The 25,166-nt window shown below is 31.1% G+C and overlaps 1 protein-coding gene across 2 annotated transcripts; it reads right to left on the reverse strand.

Moving 5' to 3' along the window:
- Window positions 1-4,719: 4,719 nt before the first annotated feature.
- Window positions 4,720-16,442, reverse strand: LOC129310943 (agamous-like MADS-box protein AGL14). Of its 2 annotated transcripts, none has more exons than XM_054952843.1 (8): window positions 16,262-16,442; window positions 15,809-16,044; window positions 7,050-7,140; window positions 6,417-6,478; window positions 6,071-6,170; window positions 5,886-5,927; window positions 5,729-5,770; window positions 4,720-5,069 (listed from the first exon to the last, which is right to left on the reverse strand). In XM_054952843.1, the coding sequence occupies exons 2-8, from the start codon at window positions 15,988-15,990 to the stop codon at window positions 4,974-4,976; spliced, it is 615 nt and encodes a 204-aa protein (XP_054808818.1). In that variant the 5' UTR covers window positions 15,991-16,044; window positions 16,262-16,442; the 3' UTR covers window positions 4,720-4,973. The 2 variants fall into 2 exon arrangements, with proteins under 2 accessions (XP_054808818.1, XP_054808819.1); XM_054952844.1 differs by having other exon boundaries at window positions 7,050-7,131; window positions 16,262-16,438.
- Window positions 16,443-25,166: the final 8,724 nt, after the last annotated feature.

A 25,166-nucleotide genomic window follows, 5' to 3' on the forward strand; every position in this document is an offset into this window, starting at 1 on the left:
GAACACATCTTCATGAATCTTGAATGTGTAATGAAGCCATCTTCTAGTAGTAGGATCTATTTGCATATCATATTCATTTACAAGGATTGAAGAGCTCAAAGCTATACTTTCTTCCTTAACTCTTCTTTTGGATACTCTTAGTGCAGTTGATATAGAGGGTGCACTAGTGTTAGAAGCTGCATTATGACTCTGATCTTCTTTTTTATCATCAATTATGGGTAGCTGCATCTTCCTTAGAGTAGTGATACCCATGACATAACATATGTTTGTTTTCCCTTCAACATACTTGATCTTTTTATCATCTAAGATTTTGAAAATCAAGGATGCATTAATGAGAAATTATGGAGGCCTCTTGAGTTTCAAATTCACCAATTCTTCCATTTTCTTCATGATAATGTCTGCCAGATTGATTGTGTGACCATTCAATATGGCAATTAAGTATATATATTCCTCGTTGATAAAGGCATTGAAACCTTGTTGCAAAGCATAGTTTGAGTAAGAATATGATGCAACACCCTATGAGTAGGAGGCATGGAAGTAGTCTCGATCATTGGCTTGTTTGTGAATTTCCATGCTGGCACCAAATCTTATAATTATTGGTCTTATCAAATGAAAGTCATTGATCTTTGCCTTTAAACCATCTAAAGCTAGGCCCAATAGTTGAAATGAGTAGATAAGATTAAAAAATCAAGACAAAGAAAACATACCTGTCATACTAGTATGTCTCTGATATACTAGTATGTATATTTCATACCCTAAAGTTTTTCATCATACCAATGCCTTCTCAATCTTTATCAGCCTCTATCATAACGATATGTTGTTTTGATATTGGTATCATTGATTCATACCCCAATGATTCTTAGATACTGGTAAGCCTCCTCCTTTCTCCCTAGTTGTTCAGACCAATATGCACTAGTTCTATTGATATGTGCATGAACAAACCCTAATGTCTTGATAATATTGGAATCTTTTTTTACAAAACACTTAAATGAGAATAGAGAGCCTACAAAAGAGACTAAACATACTCTGATGTTTAAGTTAGTCCCACTATCTAGAAACTTTTTGAAAACAAATGCTCCCTTTGTTTCATATTATAAAAAAGGATAAAGGGAAAAAAATACCCACAAAGTAGTCCACGACGGGCACCCAAAATTCTAAAGTGATGAAAAGGGCAAAAATATCCATAACGTTATATGAATGGATGCAAAAGTAACTAAACCGTTAACTTTAACTTAACACTATTAACTTTGACCATTAAATGCTAACTATGCATGTCACGTGTTAGTCATTGCTGACATGGACTAAAAAAGGGGCAAAAATACTCACAAAGTTATCACCCATGAGCAAAAATACCCATAACATTACCAGAATTAGTGCAAAAGTGACCAATACATCCAATCCTTTAAATGTTGACTGTTTAGCTGACACCTAAGCAAAAGTTGACTTTTTTTCACTAATGTAGAAAAAAAAATATTTCTAGATGAAATTCTCTGGAAGTTAATCAGTTAATGTATGAATATCATGTGAGAAAATATCATTTTGACTGAATATCAAATTAAATTATTTGTTTTTTTTGCAATAGTGGTAAAAATCATTTGAAAATTTTGAATCTATCGTGAATGTAATTGCTTAAGATTGTGACAATGTTCTTAAGTTAGATGTGCTCAATCTTGATCTTTGATTTTAAACAACCTATCTTATTATATTAAATCTCAAGTTTTACAGACAAAAAAAATGAGTAGATAGGGAGAAAGGAAGGGGGTGAGATACGTAGTGATGAAAAGGAACCATATGGTATTGATTTTAACATATTGATCATTATTGCACCTATTAAAGTAATATTATAGGTATTCATATAATGATCGATCAACATCCGTAAAAATTTATTTTGGAATATTTTTTGTCTATATCAGCAAAAAAAAAATAGTTAACTTCTGCTTATGTGTCAACTAAATAGTCAACATTTAAAGGATTGAATGTATTGGTCACTTTTGCACCAATTCTGATAACGTTATGGATATTTTTGCTTCTGGCCGATGACTTCATGGGTATTTTTGCCCCTTTTTAGTCCACGTTAGCAAAGACTGACATGTGGTATGTACAGTCAACATTTAACGGTTAAAGTTAACGGTGTTAAGTCAAAGTTAATAATCTGGTTATTTTTGCACTCATTCATATAACATTGGGTATTTTTGCCCTTTTTATCACTTTAGGATACTGGGTGCCCGTCGCTAACTACTTTATGGGTATTTTTGCCCTTTACCCTATAAAAAAAAACTATCATGTGTTTCATTGTTTCTTGTGAGCAAAACTATACAATTCAAGAAGTATTTATTAGGGAGAATCTCACTTAGGGCCTCAGCACAAAATTTTGCATTTAAGACTCAATATAATTTGAGAACTCTCTATAGGCCCAAAGGCCTTAAATGAAAATATGTGTCAAAAAAAAGATCCATTTGCCCTTGAACATTTTGTTGTCAATTATAGGACATTATGCTGAAAATTTATGAATATTGTATTGTATATTCATGAACATTCTATTGTTCTTTCTTCCTATGCAACTTGTATTTTCCAAGTTAAATCATTTCTACTAGATCAATTATACATTACAAGACATTATGTTGAGATTTTATAAACATCATATTGTACATTCATGGACATATGCAGTTTTTTCGTCCTACACAACTTGTACATTTCAAATTAAACCATTTTCACTAGATTAATTGCACATTACTAGATATTGTGTTGAGAATTTATAGCCATTGTATTGTGCATTCATGGAGCAAAGGAGGGCAAATACATCTTTTCCCATTGAAACATATTTTCACTTAAGGCCTTTGGGCCTGCAAAGAATTTTTAGATTGTATTAAGCTCTAAATGCAAATTTCTGTGCTTTTAGGGCCCTAAGGGATATTCTCCCTGTTTATTATAATTTTTTTGAATTTTCCCTTGTAAAACCAAAGTTTATTTTTACAAGATAAACTTATTTCATTAATCACAAGAGCAATTTAGTCTAAATTTTTAATTTCATACATAATTATTATGTTTAACTAAATTTCTTAAACCATGTGAGTTTGTTAAAATTTATAAGGACTAAAGTCGAGAATATGGGTTAGCCCAAATGATTAGTTATATAGGTCAGGTCGGGTTTGGAAAAAAATTAACCCGCATAAAAATGGATTTTTTCTGGCCTAGATCATATAACTCGTAAATCATATAGGGTTAACGCTAATGAGTTAGGGTTGATCCGTTTAACCCATATTATTTTTTTAAAGAAAGGAAAAAAATTTTATAACATTATAAATTAATGTTTTAATATATTTGGAATGAATCATGCAAGAATATCAAATTAAAACTAATTATTTAGGTGTATTTTAAAAAATCATAAAAAATAAATTAAAATAAATAAATAAATAGGTTGGCGACCCTTAAGGGTTAGGTTGGGTTGGAATTTTTCTAACCCATATAAAAATAGGTTGAACCCAACCCAACCCATATTTCTTTCAACCCATATGGGCCATGTTGTCCTATGTTCTCACCTCTAACAAAGACGATGCCAATGAAGTAAAAGCTTAATTTTATTATGTATGGGAAAAGCTTGATTTTAACTTAATTTAGTCACAAATTATTTCTTCTACTTTGTTAATGTCATCTTTGTGAATGTCTTCAGATCAAAATTCTTTGAACCCCTTTCTCTAGAGCTGAGATTGAGAACGAAGTTGGAGAGATTAATGCTTTATGTGCCTCATAAATATGAAAATAAATGGTGTTTGGTCAAAATTAAAAGGTGTTGGATGGTCCCTTTTTTATAATATAGCTATCCAGTGCTCCTTGAAAAATAGTTCGTGGTTAAATTTGCACCTTTATCATGCTTACATATCGTGTCACGTGTCATTATAGGATTCACATAACGTCTATTAGCTGAAGTTAACGGTAGGCTATAGGCGCTCCATTTTTTAAAGTTTGTGATTTATTTTGTACCATCTAATAGTTTAGACTACTAGATGCTCCTTGAAAAATAATTAGTGATCAAATTTACTACTTTACCCTTTCTAAAATATATATATATATATATATAAAGGCTTAAAAGGGTCAACCCTTTTATTTTCAGGCTTAAAAAGACCAACCTTCTTAAGTCTGATTTACCTTTTTAAAGACTAAAGTAATGGCCTGACCCTTAATTTTCTCGACCTTAAAAAAGCCGGGCCTACTTGCTCGACCTAAGGCTCGACCTTAATTGACGACTCTATATATATTCTTCTTCTTAAAACAATTCTGTTTGAGACCTACCAAGTATTAAATATGAACATTTCTTTCAATAAAAATTCACATTTTGATTCGTCATGTTGTAAGGAATCAATCTCTTTTATTAAACTCAATTCCTATTGGTATTTAATGACTATTATTGCACCAAAGCCAATCTAAAAACTTAAATGAGATACGTCATTTTAAATAGTGCCAATGCCAACAACATCAGGCCCAAAAACTATCCAATATATTATATGCCCACAGAAGTTTCCCTCATTGCAAGAGCATTATAGCACCAAAACCGATCTATAAACTTAAAAGGAGGTATGTATTGATGATAAACTAAGCAGTGTCGTTGACCCCAAAATAAAAAGTCAAATCCTGATATTCCCAAAGCTGGGCATAACTTCTCATAGCAAAGAGGCAGTGAAAACATATAAGCAATAATCAGAAAAAGAATTACAACGAACACAACATAAAAGCAGGGATGCTTATTGGAGTAATTAATACCAGCATGCATGGCATTGCTAGCCACAGCTTGTCCAGGCACAACAAAAACACCATAACTTAACAAAACGTGGTTTAAATTTCGTGGAGATATTATTAACTACGTATGGATAAATACTGTGTCGGCTTGCGGACACCCATATCTGATACATATGATACAGTTAATGTAAATATATATATATATATATATAGAAGATGATCACGTGTTGCAGATTTTATCAAGGGATTCGTCTCTCTGGTGGCCCTATGAACAACTCCGTCTCCACCTCGTTCTCATCATCTTTCCTCGTTGATCCTCGCTCTTCAATCCCACACTGTGCAACATTCATTTTGCAGTTTACATGTCAAAACAATAAGGAGTTAACATATAGGAGACAAGATCTAATCAGATGACCTAGCCTCTGTATATTGGCTCCAAAGTTAATTCAAGGGTTAAAAAGCAAATTAGACTCTAAACTATAAGTTCAGGAACATCTAAAACCTAAACTTATTTTTTATACAATATTCCCCTTCAACTTTTGAAATTAAAACAATGTAATCTAGTGCCTTAACAAAAGTTAACTTTAATCGTTAATTGACCAGAAAATGACCTCAACAATTACAGAAAATGATAAAAAATTTACAATAAATGACCCAAAAATTATAGACAAGAATCAAAAAATTTACAGAAAAATAATCAAGAAAATTTCACTAGACCTTTTCTGAAATTTGAGGTTTTTTTGTGTCATTTTTTCATCAACTAACAATCAAAATTCACTTTTGTTAACAACAGAAGTTAAATTGTACCGTTTTTAAAAGTTGAAAGAAAATATTATGCAGAAAATGAGTTTAAAGTTTCAGACACTCTTGAATCGATGATTTATAGGTTAATTTGCTCTTTTACCCTTGATATAACCACGCTTGTTTCTTCCCAGAAATAACGGACAAGGTTTCAACTGTCAATCTAAAGCATAAGAAGGAGGAGGAACATTACCTGCTCTCGTAACCTTTCATTTTCTTTCAGAAGACATTTTTCCTGGAGTGAAACAAATCATGGAATTCTTCCATTAATTATGAACTAATTAATAAAACCAAAATCATAGGCAGTTATTAATTCACGCATGTACGTACAAGAAGCAATATTAAATTACCTCTTCCCTCAGCTGCTCAATCTGCTCCCTGAACAATTGATTCTGAGTACAGACAGTAACACCACCAAGTTTTGCAATGTTAATTACCTTCCTTAATTATGAATCAACAACTCTATTTGTAATGACGTTGTTCTGCACACAGACACAACGCAAGGGTTTATTGAAAGCTGTTCTGATTCCGATACCTTTCTTGCCCTAATTTTGGTTAAGCTTCGATCCAGCTGTTTCTCTATCTGATTTAGCTCCTCAACGGAAGATGCATCCAAACAATCTCCCAAAAGCTTCCTGCATACATGAATACATGCATATAATATATATATATATATATAAAATCTGAGGTTCCATGAGACTTGAGCCAAGCATGTGCATGTCTTTGTAAATATAGGACTAATCGAAAAGAGACAAGTTTTGATGAACCGCCTACTAGGTGCAGAAATATCATGTATTTTGATATGATTAGATAATTTTTCTCTGGCCATGTATTCACGAGAGAGAGAGAGAGAGAGAGAGGAAGGGGTTTTAAGAAGAAACCTTTTAGAAATTTCAAGATGCTCAAGCTTCTTTTGTATGCCGACGGTTCCATGCTTATCATGCTGCATGCAATTAAGTCACAACTTTCTGTTAGCTAAGATACATTCATTAATTCCATTATTAGTATTATTCCATATCTTGATTGTGTCCAACCATCTAATAAAGGCGGTCACATTTTAAGCGTATAGTATAACATATATTCACTATGGCCTCCCCAGAATTTATCTCATCCTAAAATTGTCCTTATCTCGTTACAAAATGGCCATACTTGTGGAGAAAGCAATCTCTCAAACAGAGTTTCTGTCATTGCCAATGAACAAGAAATAAACAAATAGAAACCAACAATTCCACATGAGAAATTGTTTTTGTTTTCAAGTATTTGTTACATTCGAATTTTAAGATTAAAAAAATTCAAACTTTCTCTGTATAAAATGTAACAGAAAAATGGAAATCAACTTACTCTTGAGGTCATGTGAAGCCACTGATATGCATCAATGCACAACATATATAATCGTTTTCAGGACCTCAATCATTATCAGCTCTGCCCCGTTTAAAATATAATAACTCGCCCACACACACACACACGCCCGAACTTCTATACATAAAAAATATATTCATGATTGGGAAAATTACCTGTGTGTTATCTTGGATTCCTCTGGAGCAGAGACTTAGGTCCTTGACTTTCTTCTGATAACGTTCAACCGTTTTGTTTATACTGTAGCATCTCCAATGAAAGAGGAAAAAAAGGTTGAGATGAAAACTTGCCTGAGTACAAGACTGAAACTTCACATCTTCTCACATGATATCGTTTATAAATGATAAATAATAAAATGTGTTCTGGTTATTTGAGAACATAGACATATAACCATACAAGTAGGTAGAGAAATAACGAAACAAATTTTCACAAGGAAATGTGCTTTTGAAATGAAGCTCAGAAGGAAAATGTTATTCATATTCTCAGTTTTCTCATTAACTTCATGATCCGTTGCATGTATCTTGGCAGCTAGGCTATAAACAGTTTAATGATTTAGTCTCTCAATTATCACGCTCTACTCAATTTAGTCTTCTAAAAAAAACTTCTCTAGCTCAATTAAATCTTCAAAAGATTACGCCCCTTTTAATTTGGTTTTAAAAATAAAGTCCCCATTTCAGTCCCCCCACTAGACAAAAACATCACCTAATGAAGTAAATAAAGTCCCATCAAATGTGTTGGACAGAAATAGGGATGAAATCGGCTAATATCTTTTTCTATTTTATCATTCACATTCTTAAGCCCTTTTGCCCCCATCAATGTATTTGGTTTGTTACCAACAAAGATTGGTTTAGTTGGTAAAGCTTTGACTCACAGCCTAAAAAGTTGTGAGATTAAATCTTGTTATTGATATGAAGACCTTGTTGGTAAGTAATGTAACATCCAAAAAAATTTAAACAAGTTAACTAACAGTAAATGAGTAATTTAGAAATGAAATTGTATTAGAGGATGGTTAGAAAGGGCTAATAGGCCTAGTGGTCTGTGGTTGCAGCTTGAGGATCAGGTCTAGAACGAAGTTAGGCGATCCAGGCTCTTAAAGAGGAAGAAAAACTCAAGAGGCCCCTTGTTGTACCATGCGCCATAGCTCATGCATCACTCAGAAAAGGGAAAACCCATCTCTGTACCATCCACAATGGCACATGCAACATGCACTGTGGTGCATAATCAAAATTTCACAAAAATAAAAGCATTATGTGGTTTGAAAAATTGGAAAAAAAAAAGAGATTTAAAGTAGAAGGAGACAAAGAAGCTCAATAGCTCTGCTAGGGTTGAAATTTTTGAAAGATTGGGAGTATTTTGAATTTATCAAGAACCAAGGGTAAGTCTTCTCCGCTTCCCCCTTCCTCCTCCTTCTTTTTCTCAAGTTTTTGAAGTAATGGTTTGCGTGGAGAAGTGATTTTCAGACTCTTGGGACTATAGATCCAAACTCATTGACTTAAATAGAGATCATGGGAGTTGTTTGAGTTATTTAAGCCTAGGGTTTATGGCTTAAAAAGTTTTTAGATTGTTGGCCTCATTTATGTTCGAAAATGGGCATCAAATGTGGGAGTTGAAGGTTGTTGGGGCTATTAATAATGAATAAAGTGTTTAAGGAAGTTAGTTTGAGTTAAGGAGAGTTAATAAACTCAATAGGTATACTTAAATGTGATAGATTGGGATTGTGGATGTTCAAAGAGTTGAAATAGAAAGGTGGAGATAGTGTAAATGATGCTATTAATGATTGTGGCATGATTAATTGTAGATTAATCACCCTTTTGGCACCATTCAAACTTGGAAAGCTTTAGAAGTATTTTGGTATTGAAAGGTAAACCTTTGACCTTTTGATAATTAGGGAAAATTTAGTTTGTGAATTTGCTTGTCTAATTGTAAATAGATGTTTATAAATTTGTTTGGAACATGTTGTGCTTGCGAACTTGATTTCAATGAGTGGCAATTTGATAACGATTTTATGTGATATGTGAGTAATGAATTCATTAACATTGAGAAAGGCTAAATGTGTGTATTGTGAACATGATGATGATGATGATGTGCGTCGATGAGGTAATATGATGTGATAAGTATAATTCTTATAATGTGAGTATGGGAAATATGTGGTTATGTGAACTAAGCAGATTGAGGATGTGAGGGGATATGATGTTTGAGGGTTGCATGCGATGAATTCAATGCTTGAGAATTTACATGCAAAGAATACGATGATTCAATGTACATGCTATAAGTTAAGCATATGTTGCATTGCATGATCATATGAGGCAGTAGTCTGCTTAGGGAGATGAGTTGATATTGTAAACACAAGTGGTACAGCTGACATTCAGAGCTTGATGGCTTGCCCTTTTAATTATTGTCCCACTTATTCTGCAAGAAACTATCCTATAGGCTATCAACGGACTCAAACCTATCTAACTGCCACTTGTTCCATACGGAGGCTAGTTTAGGACACGACATCTCATAGTGTGCGAGTTGGGAGACTAAGATTCCAAGAATGAGTGTAGTAACCTTAGCCAAATAGCTTCTTACAATTGGAGGGCTTGAGGGAGAATATTCACATAGACAAACCCCTTTGAGCAAATATCCCACGGTTTTAATTGGAGGTATTTGGAGAATATAAGGATGGAGATGATCTTGCATATCATTCTTATGGTCATATGATTGTTATTATTGTAATCTTGCATATTATGGCATATGTCACAAGGTTGGTATTATTGTGACATTATGCATTCTATTTCTTTCTAAGTCACATGATTGTTAGTGTTTTATAATTGATATTTATATACATGGGGATAAATTGGTGTGTGACATATGCCACTTGCATTTATATACTTGATTAACTTCCATTTGTATGAGCTAGCTTGATCTTGGTCACTGAATGATTATACTCACCCCTATTTCTTCAATATTTTACAGGTACTAACTTGAGGTGAGACAGGGAAAAAGCACTGGAGGCTTAGGAATTCATGATTCCTAACCGCAGACCTCCTATTTTGTTTGTGCATATTTATAGTGAAATTGCTAGCTAGGAATTTCATATTGTGGTTTACTTGCACTACTGCTTGATTATGTTGATTGTTGTATTTTAGACCCTAAATTCCTCGTTATGTAATGGAGTTATCCCAGTTATGTAATGGAGTTATCCTAATACAATCAAAATAATAGTGCAAGTAAGATTCTGACTTTATACATGTCTATAAATGATGATAGTGATTTATGACATCCATTTGACCTCCCCTTTTGTCTCTTAGATCAAGGGGATGAGGGTTGAAAATGTGTTATATATGTATTTGTGAGCTGTGGTACTACACAAATGATGTTGAGTCCATTGAGTAGCCTAGGATTGGTTGTGAGCTCTTGGCACTTGGTCAAGAATTTAGGCACCCAAGTTATGTTTAAAGTATGAAAATGTGCGAGATTGCAATTGGGCATCCAACTTCTGATTGGAATATAATTTTGAAATGAAAATAATGCCGTTGGCTAGAGCCTTAAAAGATCTTTTTGTAGACACCTAAATCACCTCAATCGAACGTCAGATAAAAAATTGAGGCACGCTGGAAGGTGGCCCCAGGTGCTGTCATTTGACAGCATCTGTGTTGTCTTGAGCAATGCAATGCGTCACAGCGTATGACACAAAGAATAAGAGCCTTGACGCATGTGCACAAGCCGTGACACATCCCTATGATTTTTACTACTTGATGTTTTTCAACTAACTTTCAAGGGTTTTGACCTTAAAATGGTATCTTATACTTTCGTACTTGTTTTTACTATAATTTAAACTTATTAAAGTTATACTTAATGTGTTTTAAAGTTATAACACTTGAGATCTTACTTTGATTACTTTTGACCTTAATGATTTTTAACTAATGGTAGTACATTCGGGTTAGTCTCATGATTACCAAAATGGGTTAGGTTAAGTGTTGGCTTAGAAAGGGCAACCTTACAGGTGATCTGTCAATAACTCTGTAAGTATACTTTAAGCTTGGAGGCATGTCTTAACCCTGATAAACTCCAGAGCCCAAGTCACCTAAACTTTACTTTACCAAAAAAAATGTATTTGTTTTGTTACCATGTGGGGTTTCATTTTTGTTCTATGATATTTAGTGAGATGCTCCTGTATCATATACATTCGAGTATTTGGCTTTTAGATAGCTATCTTTGGAAATAAGTTGTGGAACATGCATGCCAAAATCACTTTCAACTACGTATTTAGTTCTTATTTGTTATTTAATGAAACGTTATATTGATGGAAAACAAAAATATTAGGGTCTACAAATCTTTCTAAGAGAGACGCACGAAAGGTTGCTTTAGTTAATCCTAAAACCATTTTTTAATGGATGAGATCAAGAGAAAGCATACATAAAGGAATAAATTGAACTACTTTATCTTTCGAAACCAATTAAATTGATAACAAAGTAATCATGTATGAATTAAAATGAAAGATTATAACGTTTAATCTTTAGAAGATCGAACATAATTAAAAGGTGATCATTTAAAACCTAAATTATTAATCAAATATCAAAGTATAGCAAACAATATAATTAGTAACAAGCAGCATTATTTACACAAGTCATGATAAAAAAGTTGTTAGTTGTTTGCTTAAAATTAAATTCGAGGTATTGTGTGTGTGTGTGTGTTCATTCATCTATAAATTATGATGACAAAATATCAATGGGACAAAAGAGAATCATTTTATCTGGGGAATTCAAACTACTTCGACATATCGTTATTCTATATGATAACAAAATCATATGTAGTTATGTATCATAAAAAAGTATTGATATTAGAATGAAATGTCTTCATTCAACATGCATGAAATCCCATATACAGATATCCCTCCCATGTGTTTCATTATGACATACTCTATATATAAGAAAATGACGTAAAAGGTTTAGTTTTATCAACTTGACTTTATTGTGTCTTAATATGATTATTGGTCAAAAATATGTCTTCATCTAATTGCCAACATTTTAACAACTTTAATAAATAATAAACCAAGACCATGCAATCACACCCAGGCATGCTAAGGAAAGAACCATATAGCCAACCTTGTTATCTCAGTACTTTGACGAACAGAATCGGCTAAATTAAGAATCTTGGCAAAGCAAGATCTTCGATAAATTAAAAAGCAATTCTTTATTTCTTTCTTCATTATTGGTGACTTTAAATGTTCTCGAAAAGACAAGTAAACTGTTGTCAAGAAAGAATATTCATGAAGTGATGAAGGTGACCACACACACAGGATTTGGGAATCCATGAAACTACCTTGGATTTCTGCAACCACACAAATGACGCCAAAGCAAATGATATAATATTTGACAGACACAGCATGCAAAAGGAAGGTCCCATTGGCATTGAATACTTAAATAATTCCTATGAAGTTGGTAGTATCTTCATTAAGCTACAGTATTTAATTAGACTGTAGCCACTAACCAAAGCATCTAAACCAAATTTACAAGATTAATTCAAAGAGTATATATGGCGTTTAAGCCGTAATAAAAGAGCTTTCAGTTTCGTGTACTTCTATTCAAAACCTAATAGCATTAATATATTTTAAAAAACCTGCCTTTACCACCCCGCCAAAGAATAACTTATTGGTGCTTAACAGAAACATTTTCTAGAGGAACGAGCGTGTATAAATATATATATATATGTATGCATGTATGTATGTATGTTACTGTTAAGCATGGACAAGCTCTTACTTTGATGTCCATGTTAAACAGTGCCGACAAGATTCCAAGTACGCGATCAGTTCAAAACATGTCTTGTGATCGAACAGCAGCTCATCATCTAAACAAAATATACATCGACAGAAAGCTACGATATGTTTTGGTGATTTCAAAGACTTTTTGAAGGTTAATAATTGCAGTTTTGTGAAGATTTATGAGAAAAAACACACTTTCAAGCGTGGCGATTAATGAAGAATACTTTCACTTGATTAGAAATAAAGCGACCAAATGCTCCTGCAACCTATCTACCTATATATTATATATAATATCAAATCTATAGAAAACCTTTATTATCTATAAATCATTAATCATGTAACTTATACCTCATAGAGTCATACTCCATGCAAAGCGTGGACAGACAACCTAGCTATACGAAAAAACTTTTATCAGGGACAACGTATTACTTAAATAATAATCCATTTTGAAAGTCTCCCCACCCAAAAATAAAAAAAAAAGTTCAAAAAACATGAATTTGAAACTTAGCAGTAAATTTCAGTTCTTTTCATGCTGGCTACCTACCTTTTAAATCAAGTTAAATATAGCCATCAACTTGATCTATTCTACCATTTCTAGTTTTCTATATACTCCACTTCAGTTTTACTTCCTCCGGTTCCTATCATAAAATGCCTTTTAGAGGGATTCTTTGATCTTTAGTATGAGACACTTAATGGGGTATTAATTATATTTTTTTAATATTATCCCTATTTAAACTCATCAACAATCAGAGAAAAAGTAATGAAAATTAAAAAAAAATATTTAAATAAGAGTAAAATTGAAAGTTTATTTTATTTTCAGACAAAGTTAATAACTTGATCTCCTTTCCTTGATTCCAATGAGGTAGTTATAAATGCCTTATAATAAGGACCAATTGGAGTAACAATATCTTCTCTCTCTTTGGTATATTTCAATTTTGAATTAACAAGGATATATGAGATCGAAGTACTACAAAGAGTATATACATTGAAATTTTAAACATGTTTGACTTAAAAGTGAATGGAAAAAATAAAAAAGAAAAATTAAATTTACATTAAATATTAATAAGGTAACACACCACTTTTAGTCCCTCTATTTTTCTAGGGTTTTGATATGAATCCTTGCATTTTTTCTATGTTTTATGTCCCTATACTTTTTTCTATCTGCAACATGGGTCCCCACATTTTTAGAGAGACATGAACGTGACACAAACAATGTTGATAATGCTAACATGTCAATTAACATTGTTAATTTTTTTTACTTACATATCAAACTAATGATGATATGGATTTTTCAATAAGCAAAAAAAAAAAAAAACTACATTAGATGAAATAAACAAGATTTTTTTTTCAAAAACCTTCTATTGCTCATTTAAGAGTCCAGATCAACCCTTTTCATTTCATTTGGTGTAGGCTTTTTTCCTTCCTCTTTCCTAATTTAAAAATCCGCTCAGCAACACAAAATTAACAGTGCTAATTGATATATCAGCATCATTAACACCGTTAACACCGTTTGTACCACATTAACGTCCTTCTAAAAATGTAATAACCAACGCTGCAGATGGAGAAAAGTGTCAAAACCTAGAACCCCCAAAAAAAATACAGGGACCTAAATCAAAATTCAAACAAAGTGCAAAAACCAAGAGTAGTGTTTTCCCTATTAATAAATGTACCAAATTAGAATTTCACTCCATGGACTAGCATTTTATTCCCTTCTCGTACTAGTCAGGTAACACATACATTACATTCACCATGGGTACACTTATAAACTATTCTACCAAAGTTATTCATATTTCTTTCTGTACATGTTAATGTATCGAGCAGTAAGTAGTATGATTCGTCTGTAGCAAAAATATTTTATTGTTCCTTCTCGACGAGAAAGAGACAGAAAGAACAGGAAGAAAATTTATATAGATTATACAAGATAAACTATTATGGGCATTTATTAAAATTCATAAATAGTACGATTATTTTTGTTCATAAAACCACACCCAGTCCCCTAACAATTTTATACACACACACATAGGTAGAACAAGAATCTCTTATTCCATTTATTTTCATCAAAGCAGCTAACCTTTTACATAAGATGACGCTATAGTTTAGTCCTTAATATGAAAAAAAAAAATTAGATTAATCTAAACTCTTACATAAAATTGTTATTTTATTCTTAATATAACTATATATGTAAATAATTATGTAAGTTTACATTAAAGTAACAGAAAATGTATATTACGTCAAAATTAACTATATCATAAAACTAAATAAATTAAAGACAAACAAATATAACGACCTTAGGTGAAAGTAATAGAAATGAACTCTATTTTCCCTGTACACAAAGCGAAATATAATGTCCATCGTATTCTTGCCGTCATTCCAAATAAAGTTTTATTTTTTATTAAAAACATTAAAACACATAGTTTGGTCATTTTACGTACATCCACACCAAACAAATGAACAATATCTTTATTTCTTTCTTAATTTCATTTTTTACTCTATATATTAAAAAAAATCCCTCCTAAGTTTTATTTTATGAAAGAAAAATATGAAGAGAGCCATGTTTGACCTGACTATGAGGTTGACTTTAATTGACAAACCATATTTACATATTCTACTCTATTCTAAAAATTTTGACTAGAGCAGAATGAAAGAGGCAAATGAATCAGTGGGTCTGGTGGGACTTTAAGGTAGTTGCATTATTCATAATTTATAATATATTTTTATTTTGAATATTGATATTTATTATAGTTTATTTTAAAATATGTGATTGCACAGGAAAATATACAAAAGTCAAATTAGGTAAGTACCATCTCAATGGAAAATGGAGAGGCGCTATTATTTCCATGGAAGATGATAGACAGTACAGCTAGCCAACTAGCTTTTGCATAAAGCTAATTTCGTAGTACTATATATCAGCAACAGGCCAATTAGCCTTAACAAGCTTATGACCAGAAAATTCTTCAATATATTATATATCTAAATAGCTACTTATAGCTAGGCACAACAGTAATAAAAACCTCAGTCTCAGCACATCAATCGGGAAAAATTGAATTGTTTCACGTCAAATTAAAATTGAACCAAAAACATGATATTGCAAGTACAGACAGATAAGGGGGGAAAAAACAGTATTATTATGGTGTGTGGGGGATATAAATAAAAGTATATATCATGACTTACCTAGAACTGGAGAATTCATACAGCTTTCCTCTGGGCGAGAAAATTATGAGTGCAACTTCAGCATCACACAGTACAGACAGCTCGAACGCCTTCTTCAACAGCCCATTCCTTCTCTTAGAGAACGTCACTTGCCTGCTCGTGTCATTCTCGATTCGCTTCATCTGAGTTTTTCCCCTCACCATCTTCGCCTTTGATCCCCCCAACACGAATCAACGATCTCGATTCTTCAGCGAAACCTGAACTCGAAATTGACACGGAGTGAGATCTATCTAATCCAGGATTCAAACACACAAGTTGGTATCCGAGAATAGAGAGGGAATAGAGTGATGAGTCTGTCAATATCAGAAACCCTAGGAAAAATTTTCCCCAGGAGAAAGGGGTAAAACGAGAGAAAGGAATTTATATATGCATATATACAACTGAATGATCGATTGAGCGTTGCAAACCCCTCACCTTCACTTTCCTGTTAAGCCTCATCGATCAGTGAGAGGAATTGAACGAGAAATCTTGAGATTTAAAGAGGGAAAAAGGCAAAGACCACTGAGAGACCAGATGAGAACCTAATCTCTTTTCTTTTTTGGGTAAACGCACAAAAAAATATCTGCCCTTCCCAAATTAAGAAAACCACAGAATAAATGCCTCTCCCCGCCACGTGAATCCATAAACGAGGCATTTCTTTTTCCCCACAGGGGAGGCACAAGTGAGTGCCATCACGTTAGCTCGTGACACGTGGGCGCATTGACCGACAACCTGTGATTCCAGTGATCGTCACAGGGGCAGGGGGCGAGAGGAAGCGGGGAATAGAGAGCAAAGTTGTCGGTTGCCAGTCACTTGGGGACCAGTTGAGACCAATGAAATGCGCGGAAGAGAAACTGGCAAGGCATCGAATGGAGCAAATTAGTTAATTAGGGGGTGTCCGTACGAGCCACGTCATGGATTGAAGAATTACAGGCACCAGGGCATCTGAAGTGGAGGTGGGGAGGGGGACAGTGTCACGTGTCACCAGCATGTGGGGCGGAATTCACTGCCCTTGCCCTGACTGCTGGCTCAAAAGGAAATAGAATAAATAATTATTTATTTTTTCCAAATGCTTCCTCATCCCCAAATTACAAGATAATTTAAAAAAAATATTATTATTTTAAAATATAAAATAATTTGATATTAAAAAATTTATTAATATTTTTAAATATTATCCTTGAAGTGAAAAAAATAATTAAAATGATTGTAATATAATAATTAAATATGTAAGGATATTTTTAAAAATTTATATTTTTGTTTTGAAAATGTAAATTTAAAAAGTATTATTATTGAACTTTATTGATATGTGTAATTTTATGAAATAATTTGAGACGGAGGGAATACTATCTCCATACCAATGAACTCGATATAATATAAAGGATTAATCTCTCACAATATAATGAATCAAATTTCAAATTTCTCTTAAAAAAAGTGCTCACATTTAGGATTCGATATTAATTATTTGGAATATAATTTATAAATAGAATCACAAGAATACTCCCTCCATTTTTTATTATTAGAAAAATTATCACTTTTGACTTATATTTTCTTATAAACAAAATCACTCATTCTAATAAGCATTTATTATACATTACTTAAATCACCCCTCATAATTTACATTAACAAGAAACAATTAATGTATGGTTATGTTGATTAATATAAGACATTTTAATCTATTTTTTTATTTTCAAATATAATTATTATAGTCAACAAACTTTCTTAAAATGTGTGATATATTTTTTCTCTTATATATATAAAAATGGAGGTAGTAAGTTTTAAAATTTTCCTTAATTTTAATTAAAAATGCTAGAAATGAATTATAAATAAAACTAAAAAATATATAATAAATAAGTTACTTTTTTAGAAGACATAAATAATCATTTTTATAAGTTACACAAAAAGATAGATGATTGATTACTTTTTTTCAATTTTTTTTCATATTTAAAAGATAACATGCTTTCAAAAATAATACATTTCATAAGTATAAATAAAAAAATTCCTTTTTCAAATAATATTAATAATTTAACTACATCTTCTTAATTTTAATGAGATAGTTAAAAATGACTCTATATAATATGGAATCAGTAACCTTTTTTTGTTATTTATTATTCATACTCGTACATTAGTACTCACGCAACATTATTTGTTATTTATAAGTTTATTTTTAATTGGTCATAATTCTACACTTGAAAAACAAAGTAAACTAATAATAGTAGAAAATTATAGAATGAATTTCAATTTTTTTTGTTTGTACATATATAAATATTACTGAATTGAAGACAAATCCAAATATGATCAAATATTAAATATGAATATTTTTATAAATGAAAGATTCAATTATACTCCTTCCGTTAAAAAATATAAGGTATTTTTAACCAAATCTCACCCTCCAATAAAGTAGTTGCCTAATTTTTAACTAATCCTATCTTTCCATATTTATCTCTTTTAAACACCCTAAAATAAATATAAAATCATTATCAATAAGGATACTTTTGAAAAAAAAGATAATGATTATACGTTAAAAGATTAAAAATATTTTATATTTTTAAACATTCAATTTTTCAAAAAATACTTTATATTTTTTAAGCGGAAGGAGTATTTTTTTATCTATGTCCAGACACTTTGAAGTTTGAACAACAAACAAAAAAAACTGAGGGAGTACACTCTTCAAATGGTTCGATGATGCTAGTTTTCTTTTCTTTTCTTTTTTTTAAGCTCGTTTTAGATTGTCCCTAATACTCAAAAAGATAATAGTCCATGTCCATTTATTCCAACATAATTGATTTGATTTTGATCTAAAATAATTGACACTTCATGTTTTTTATAAAATTATTAATTATTTTTCTCAGCAATTTTTACATGTACGAAAACAGTCTTCTAAACTAGCTTTTATATTATACTCCGTTTCTCTCTGTAACAAAATATAGAGCATTAGTAATTAATTTATGGTTTTCAATCTAAAACCTTAATTTCTTAAAAAAAATTTATCTTTTTAATTTTACACTCATTAAATACTCTATATAAATATTTTGATAATGATAATTAAAATTTTTGTTAAATATGGCAACACATTCAAGAGAGAGTGAATTGAGTGTTCAAGAAATTTTTTATTTTCTTAAAACTTTTTCAGTAAAACTGTGTGAAAAGAAAAGTTTAAGCAAATTCAAGTATTAAACTCTTATTGCAAGAATGTTAAAGTTATTTTTATGAGATCAATATGTATAAAAATAATTTCTAAGTGAAAGTTTGAGTAAGAACATGTAAATATATCAAATTTAATTTTGTACACTAAAACATAACATAAACTAAGGTTACTAAAAATATAAAGAGTTAAGGGAAGAGAAAGTGCAAACTATGATTTATCCTAATTCAACTTCACTACTTGAGCCTACGTCCAGTCCCTAAGTAATTACTTAAAATTTTTTCACTATAACACAAGTTTAAATGGGTGCTTGCCACCTTAGTATAACTACAAGTTTAGTTTGAGCACTTATGAGCTTTTATAGCAACTCACTTTTATTAGTAAGCTTTTTTTTCCCAAGAGAACAACTTCTCTTGTAATCAAGGGAAATCTACCCCTCACTTTTACAATGATTTTGATTATATAAATCACTCAATTAAAACTCTCTCTAAGAGCAATAATAAACACAATGAAGCTCTAATAAGATATAAATTATATTGGCTTAAGAACAATGATTTTCATATAATAAAAGTAATATGAACATGAATTTCATAACTTGATGATTTTTAAGCTTAATCTCCTCTTAAGATAAGCTTGGAGTGTTATATTTATAACTCATGAAGTGAAATAAGTGTTAAAGACATAATATGAATGTTTATATAGTCGTTACACAATGATTATAGCTGTTGGTGATGTTTTCATTTTGAACAAAACTCATTCATGCATGAAATGACAATTTTCACATGTGCAGGTAACAAATCTCACTTGAAACGTGACAAATCACGCTTAAAATGTTATGTGGCATTGCATAGGTGACAAATCACACATAGATAAGAAGCGATTCAAGCTTGATTTAGACCACAAAAGCTATTGGGTCAAAATAAGGCTTTTGGGTGACATTTCACACATGTATGGGAAGTGATTCATGCGTAATTTGGATATTGAAACTTTTTAAGGATGTTTCCACATGTTTGCAGGTTTGAATCACGCGTGTTTTGAAGAGTGCCACTTTGAATCACGCGTGTTTTGAAGAGTGCCACTGCACATAATTTCATAAGGCTCTAAGTCATTCAATACAACTTCAAATTAACAAATTATATATTTTTATAAAGCTCTTGAAGTTTAGTTTTTAATAAAAAAGTTTTATACTTAAATTCAACATAACTTTTGATATATGATTAAAAGAGTGAATGAAAGTCAACTCTAAATATAGTGCAGAAACAATATCTCAACACTCAACTTCTAAAATTCATATATTTTTTAATAGAACTCCATTTTGAATAAATGAACTATCATTGAAAAGATGTTGAAGTCTATTTTTGAATGAGATATGTTTCATATTAAAATAATCTACGTAGTGAGAGATATGATAAAAAAACATGACTAAAGGTCAAATATAATTTTCTGCACAATTTTCATTTCAAAGCTTAAATTTCAAGTATTCATGACTTTTACAATTTAACTCCATTTTGAGTAAATAGAACAACTTTAAAAATTTTATAGATTTATTAATCAAAAAATTTCAAACTTTGTGAGATATATGTGATCAAAGATGAAAAACATGATTATAGAAAATTATATCTCACACTTTCTCTTAATGGCTAAAATGCATATTTTCATTTAAAATATTGAGTTAATATTTTATATCTAAATTAATGAGTTTAACATAAAGACTTTTAACCTAATAATATCTTACCTATCAAGTTTAAGGCTTTTAAGGTGCATCCAAGCTTGTATGAATGTCTTCAATCTTTTTAAGCTCTTCTTGGATCATTATTTTCTTTATATTCTCTCATCTTGAGTGTGGCATGCATGCTAATGATGTCTTTGATTTCTTCATCTTTATGCTTGCTCTCATTTTTATTTTGAACAACCTTAAATGATATATCATGAATAAAAGGATTAGTTTAAGTATCAATATGTACATAATTATTGATATGAAGATTATGGTATTATGCATATAGTTAATGCATCTATATTTGTCATCGTCAAAATTTAAGTTAAATATAATATCATAAGCCATTATGTCTAACAATTTTAATGTATCATTTTTCAAAAAGAGTAATAAATAAAGTAGGATATAATTGAAAAATAATTATAAAAGTTACCTAATACCTTATATTTTATATTAAATAAAACTTCTAAAAAATGACTTTTATTATGGTACGACAAGAGAAAACAATTCCCATACGGCTGCACCAATGATTTAAATCGTGTTCATTAGACTTTCTAAACTAGACATATGCACAACCAGTTTGAAAAGTTTTTTTAATTTTTTCTAGATTTATTTTCTTCTTACTGAACTGGTTTTGTTGACAAACAGTTTAGAAAGGCTTTTATTTTTCTTGAAAATTAATTTTTAAAATTATATTTCAGAGCGAGTATGCTATCACTTGGTTTAGAAAATATTTTAGTTTTTTTAAAATTAATTTCTTAAATTACTTTCTACGCCCGTTGTCTTGATAACCAGTCGGGAAGGTATAAAAAAAAAATAATTACTTTTAGAGCGATTATTTTAAACAACTGATCTATAAAGTTTTTTTATGAAATTCCAAAAACCCTTTCCGCATTCATTCTCCACACTTCATTGCATTCGAAGGCCCTGTCTATTCCATCAATGGTTACTTTTCTAGATTAATCATCTTCTCCCATGGGATTTTTCTACATTCTTGTGCTATTCATCATGTCTGAAGCTCGAATTTGTTGCTTCAATACATGGTTCTGGCACGTTGGGTCTTGGTGCTAGTGTGTTCTCGGTTCGCATGACTTCAATGTGTGGTTGGAGCTTCCAGATTCATTCCTCAAGTTGTTTGGGTTCGTGCTTCACCCTTCAAGATACTTGGCTCCAGGTTTGTTTTAAATTTTTGTCATCTGGGTTCGTGTTAGGTTATAAATTTGTGTTCAAACTTTGAATTTCTGGGTTGCAGTCACGTTCTCATGCTTCTAGAGTTAATTCTTGGTGCAACTTTAGTTCTAAAGTATGGTTGGAATTGGAGGCACATCAGAAAAATTAAAATTATAAAATTTCCAATTCCTATCACAAATATGACGATGTTGTTTAAGTTAAAATAAATAGAACTTTATCTTTACACTTGCAACTTTAAGGATCTTTTCATTTGAATTAAAGAAACTAGATCTCCATGACCAGCTTCCTCTATCAGTATCCAAATGAACAGCTTTCCTATTCAAACCGCATGCTAGTACTTCAAAAGACATTTGTCAGTTGCCAAACTTGAAGAAGTCACAATTTCCTTCCACGACATCTATCTCTTTTCTCTTATCCTCCATTTGAATGGGAAGAAAAGTTAAGAGAAAAGAAAATGAAAAGAAGATAAAACTTAAAAAAAAAATGTTATCACTTCTTCTGTTTAGATGGATAGGAGAAAATAAAAAGAAAAAAAAATGAACAAATATCATGATGATTATAATTTTCTTATATCAAAATATATCATGTTTCATGTAATTATAGGTGTACAAATAAATTAAAGCAGAAATTATATTAAAATTAATTTAAAATCAAATTAGTAGTTAAAAATGCATTTTCATATTATATTTTAAAATCAAATAATTTAGTAAAAATATGTTATTTTTGCATTTTAAAAATCAAAAGTGGACACTTTTACTATGTTCAAAGATGAAGACAACAAAGCCACGAATTGAGGAATTGCAGTGAGGAATAGGTTGGAGAAGACGAAGCCATTGAAGAAAACAATGATGCTGCCTAAGTATATCAAAGATGGGAGGCGCCTCCTGAGCACTGCTATGCGCCAAAATGAAAATAGATCAGTGTTGAGCGCCAAAACTAATAAGAGGGAGAGGGAGGGTAGATGGTGGAATCAAATTTTACTTCCAAAATCAACCCACTTTGGGAGAGAAAGTTGGGAGAGCTTTTTTTTCTCTCCTTTCACTTTTTCTCTCCTATCCAAATGAAGGAAAAATTCTTTTCCCTCATGTTTTCTTTCCATATTTTATTTCTTCTCATGTTTCCTTTTCAACCAAATGGAATATTAGGATGAGGGTGGCTCTCTCTAGATTTTATCAGTATTTTAGAAAAACCCTAGCCTCTATCTTATATTGAGGTTGGTTATCTAATTTTTCAAGCAATAGTTGAATTTAGTAAGGATTAATTTTGAAGATTTGATTTCTTCATTAATCCTTATTAATTTCAAAATTAGACTAAATAATTTAAATTTAATGTTAATATAATATAATATAACATTATAACACACACACACACACACACATATCTATTATATAATATTAAATTTAAATTTTATATTATATATACATATAAATATTTATCTTACACACACACACACAAATATAAAATCTATTCACCCAAAATTAAAATGTTGTATTCATTGATTGTAAACACAAATTATATTCAATGAATCTAGACATTATAGCTTGAATTTAGTCATTCTTGTGTGCGACCCTGTAAGCCCATATAAAATTGACAGTGGATCAATAACATCATTATTCTACAAGTTGTAAGCGACCTCTAACATGATATTGCAGCTACTCAAATCATATAGGGATTGGTGATTTGATACAACCTGTAATACAACTATATCACATCCATTTTGTCGCACGATATTTTAGTCAAGTATGAGGTATGGAAACGTCATCCTCCTTTAAGTGACTATTACTTGTTCAGTCCCTGAGTAAACTGTCTATAGAAATAGAAACCATTTTCCATCATAGCATAGCCATACATTTCTTAGTCTTATTCATTAAGGGGCCTAGTAACATCTCTCTACCAATATGTGGGACAAATTCCATTTCAACCATTCACATTCCCCCACATGGAATCCACAAAACTTAACTATAGCCTTTATGATTACCTAGTCAAAAATAACTTTTGACCAAGTCAAAATTTAGTGATTTTCATGTAGGAATCCATAATAATCTCAGGTCAAAGTGCAGGTCAAAGTGCTTGGTCACACGATTATATATGAGATAAGTTTATAACTTTATCCACGCACCTTTCTCATGACTTGTACTCTTACAAATGCCTATGATTTTGATTCATATCTCCATACATCAATTAAAATTACACTAGTCTTCATCTTTATTTCCACAAAGTTGATTGACCAAAAACATTTAGGCCAATCATTATGATTTATTCTAGGATACAATTATCATAGTGAATATGCAAATAATATGATAATAAGGGAGAAATTCATTATAAATTACAATGTTTATAACAAAATGATTGGCTTAGGAAAAATTATACTATAGTCTTTGAAATGGATTAATTGCAATTAAATTAAAATATTTCATGTATAAGTCTGCCATATCGTTACTGTTGCAATAAGAAATGAATCAAAACATGAGACAAAAGCTATAAGAAAATTATACTGAATTCTTTGAAATGGATTGATTGCAATTAAATTAAAATATTTCAAATATTAGTCTGCCTTATTGACACTGCTACAATAAGAAGACATATGGTATAATTGGAAAATAATGATAGTAATGTATGGGCAACTTGCTGGTAATAACAAATAAAGGTTAAGAATGAATTTGAAATAGTATAGATTTGAGAGATAGACAAAATTATAACATCTAGAGGCAAAGCCATAAATGGTTGAATTATATGAGATATAACTTAGTATTTTACCTTTTCTGAGACTTTATTGCTACTGCCATTCAGCAGCTTGGGAACCATCCAAGGTAGTATATAGGAATACTGAGCATTTGAAAAAGGATCTTCAACTCTTCAACATTTGAAATCCATGTTCTAGCTCCTTCCCCTCTTATAGCAGCTACCATACAAACAAAAAGAAGATTCAAGAAGAAACAACAGGGTAAATAACTAATGATTAAGCCTAAAAAAAGTTAATAGAGAAATAAAAAGAAAATAAAAGAAGCCTTAGAACGTGTTCTTGCTCTATGTGGTGTTAGTTCAATAGTTATTCTTCTTCTTCATCACCACTATGCTTGTGGGTCTGTAGGGAGTCGATGCTTTAAAAATAACAAGCACCACCACTCTCATCTTCATTTGTTCTATGTCGCCGTTGTTGTTGAGCTCAATTATTCCTTCTGCATCACCGAGCACATAGAGAGGACTAGAGATAAAGATGAAGAAACATAACATACAATTAAAATGATGGGTCAATACTTCTCCATGAGCAGGGAATCTCTAATAAGGCAAAG

Source organism: Prosopis cineraria, unplaced genomic scaffold, assembly GCF_029017545.1.
Source record: "Prosopis cineraria cultivar Desert tree isolate PC_DT_omini unplaced genomic scaffold, ASM2901754v1 PC5, whole genome shotgun sequence".
NCBI classification, from domain to species: Eukaryota; Viridiplantae; Streptophyta; class Magnoliopsida; order Fabales; family Fabaceae; genus Prosopis; species Prosopis cineraria.

Excerpts from the sequence above, each read along its gene's own strand:
- LOC129310943 (XM_054952843.1), bottom strand. The coding sequence starts at position 15,990 with ATGGTGAGGGGAAAAACTCAGATGAAGCGAATCGAGAATGACACGAGC. Across the intron at positions 7,141-15,808 it reads TATGAATTCTCCAGTTCTAG|ATGCTACAGTATAAACAAAA; the intron begins GTAAGTCATGAT and ends CTTTCATTGGAG. Across the intron at positions 5,070-5,728 it reads ATGAAAGGTTACGAGAGCAG|TGTGGGATTGAAGAGCGAGG; the intron begins GTAATGTTCCTC and ends AATGTTGCACAG.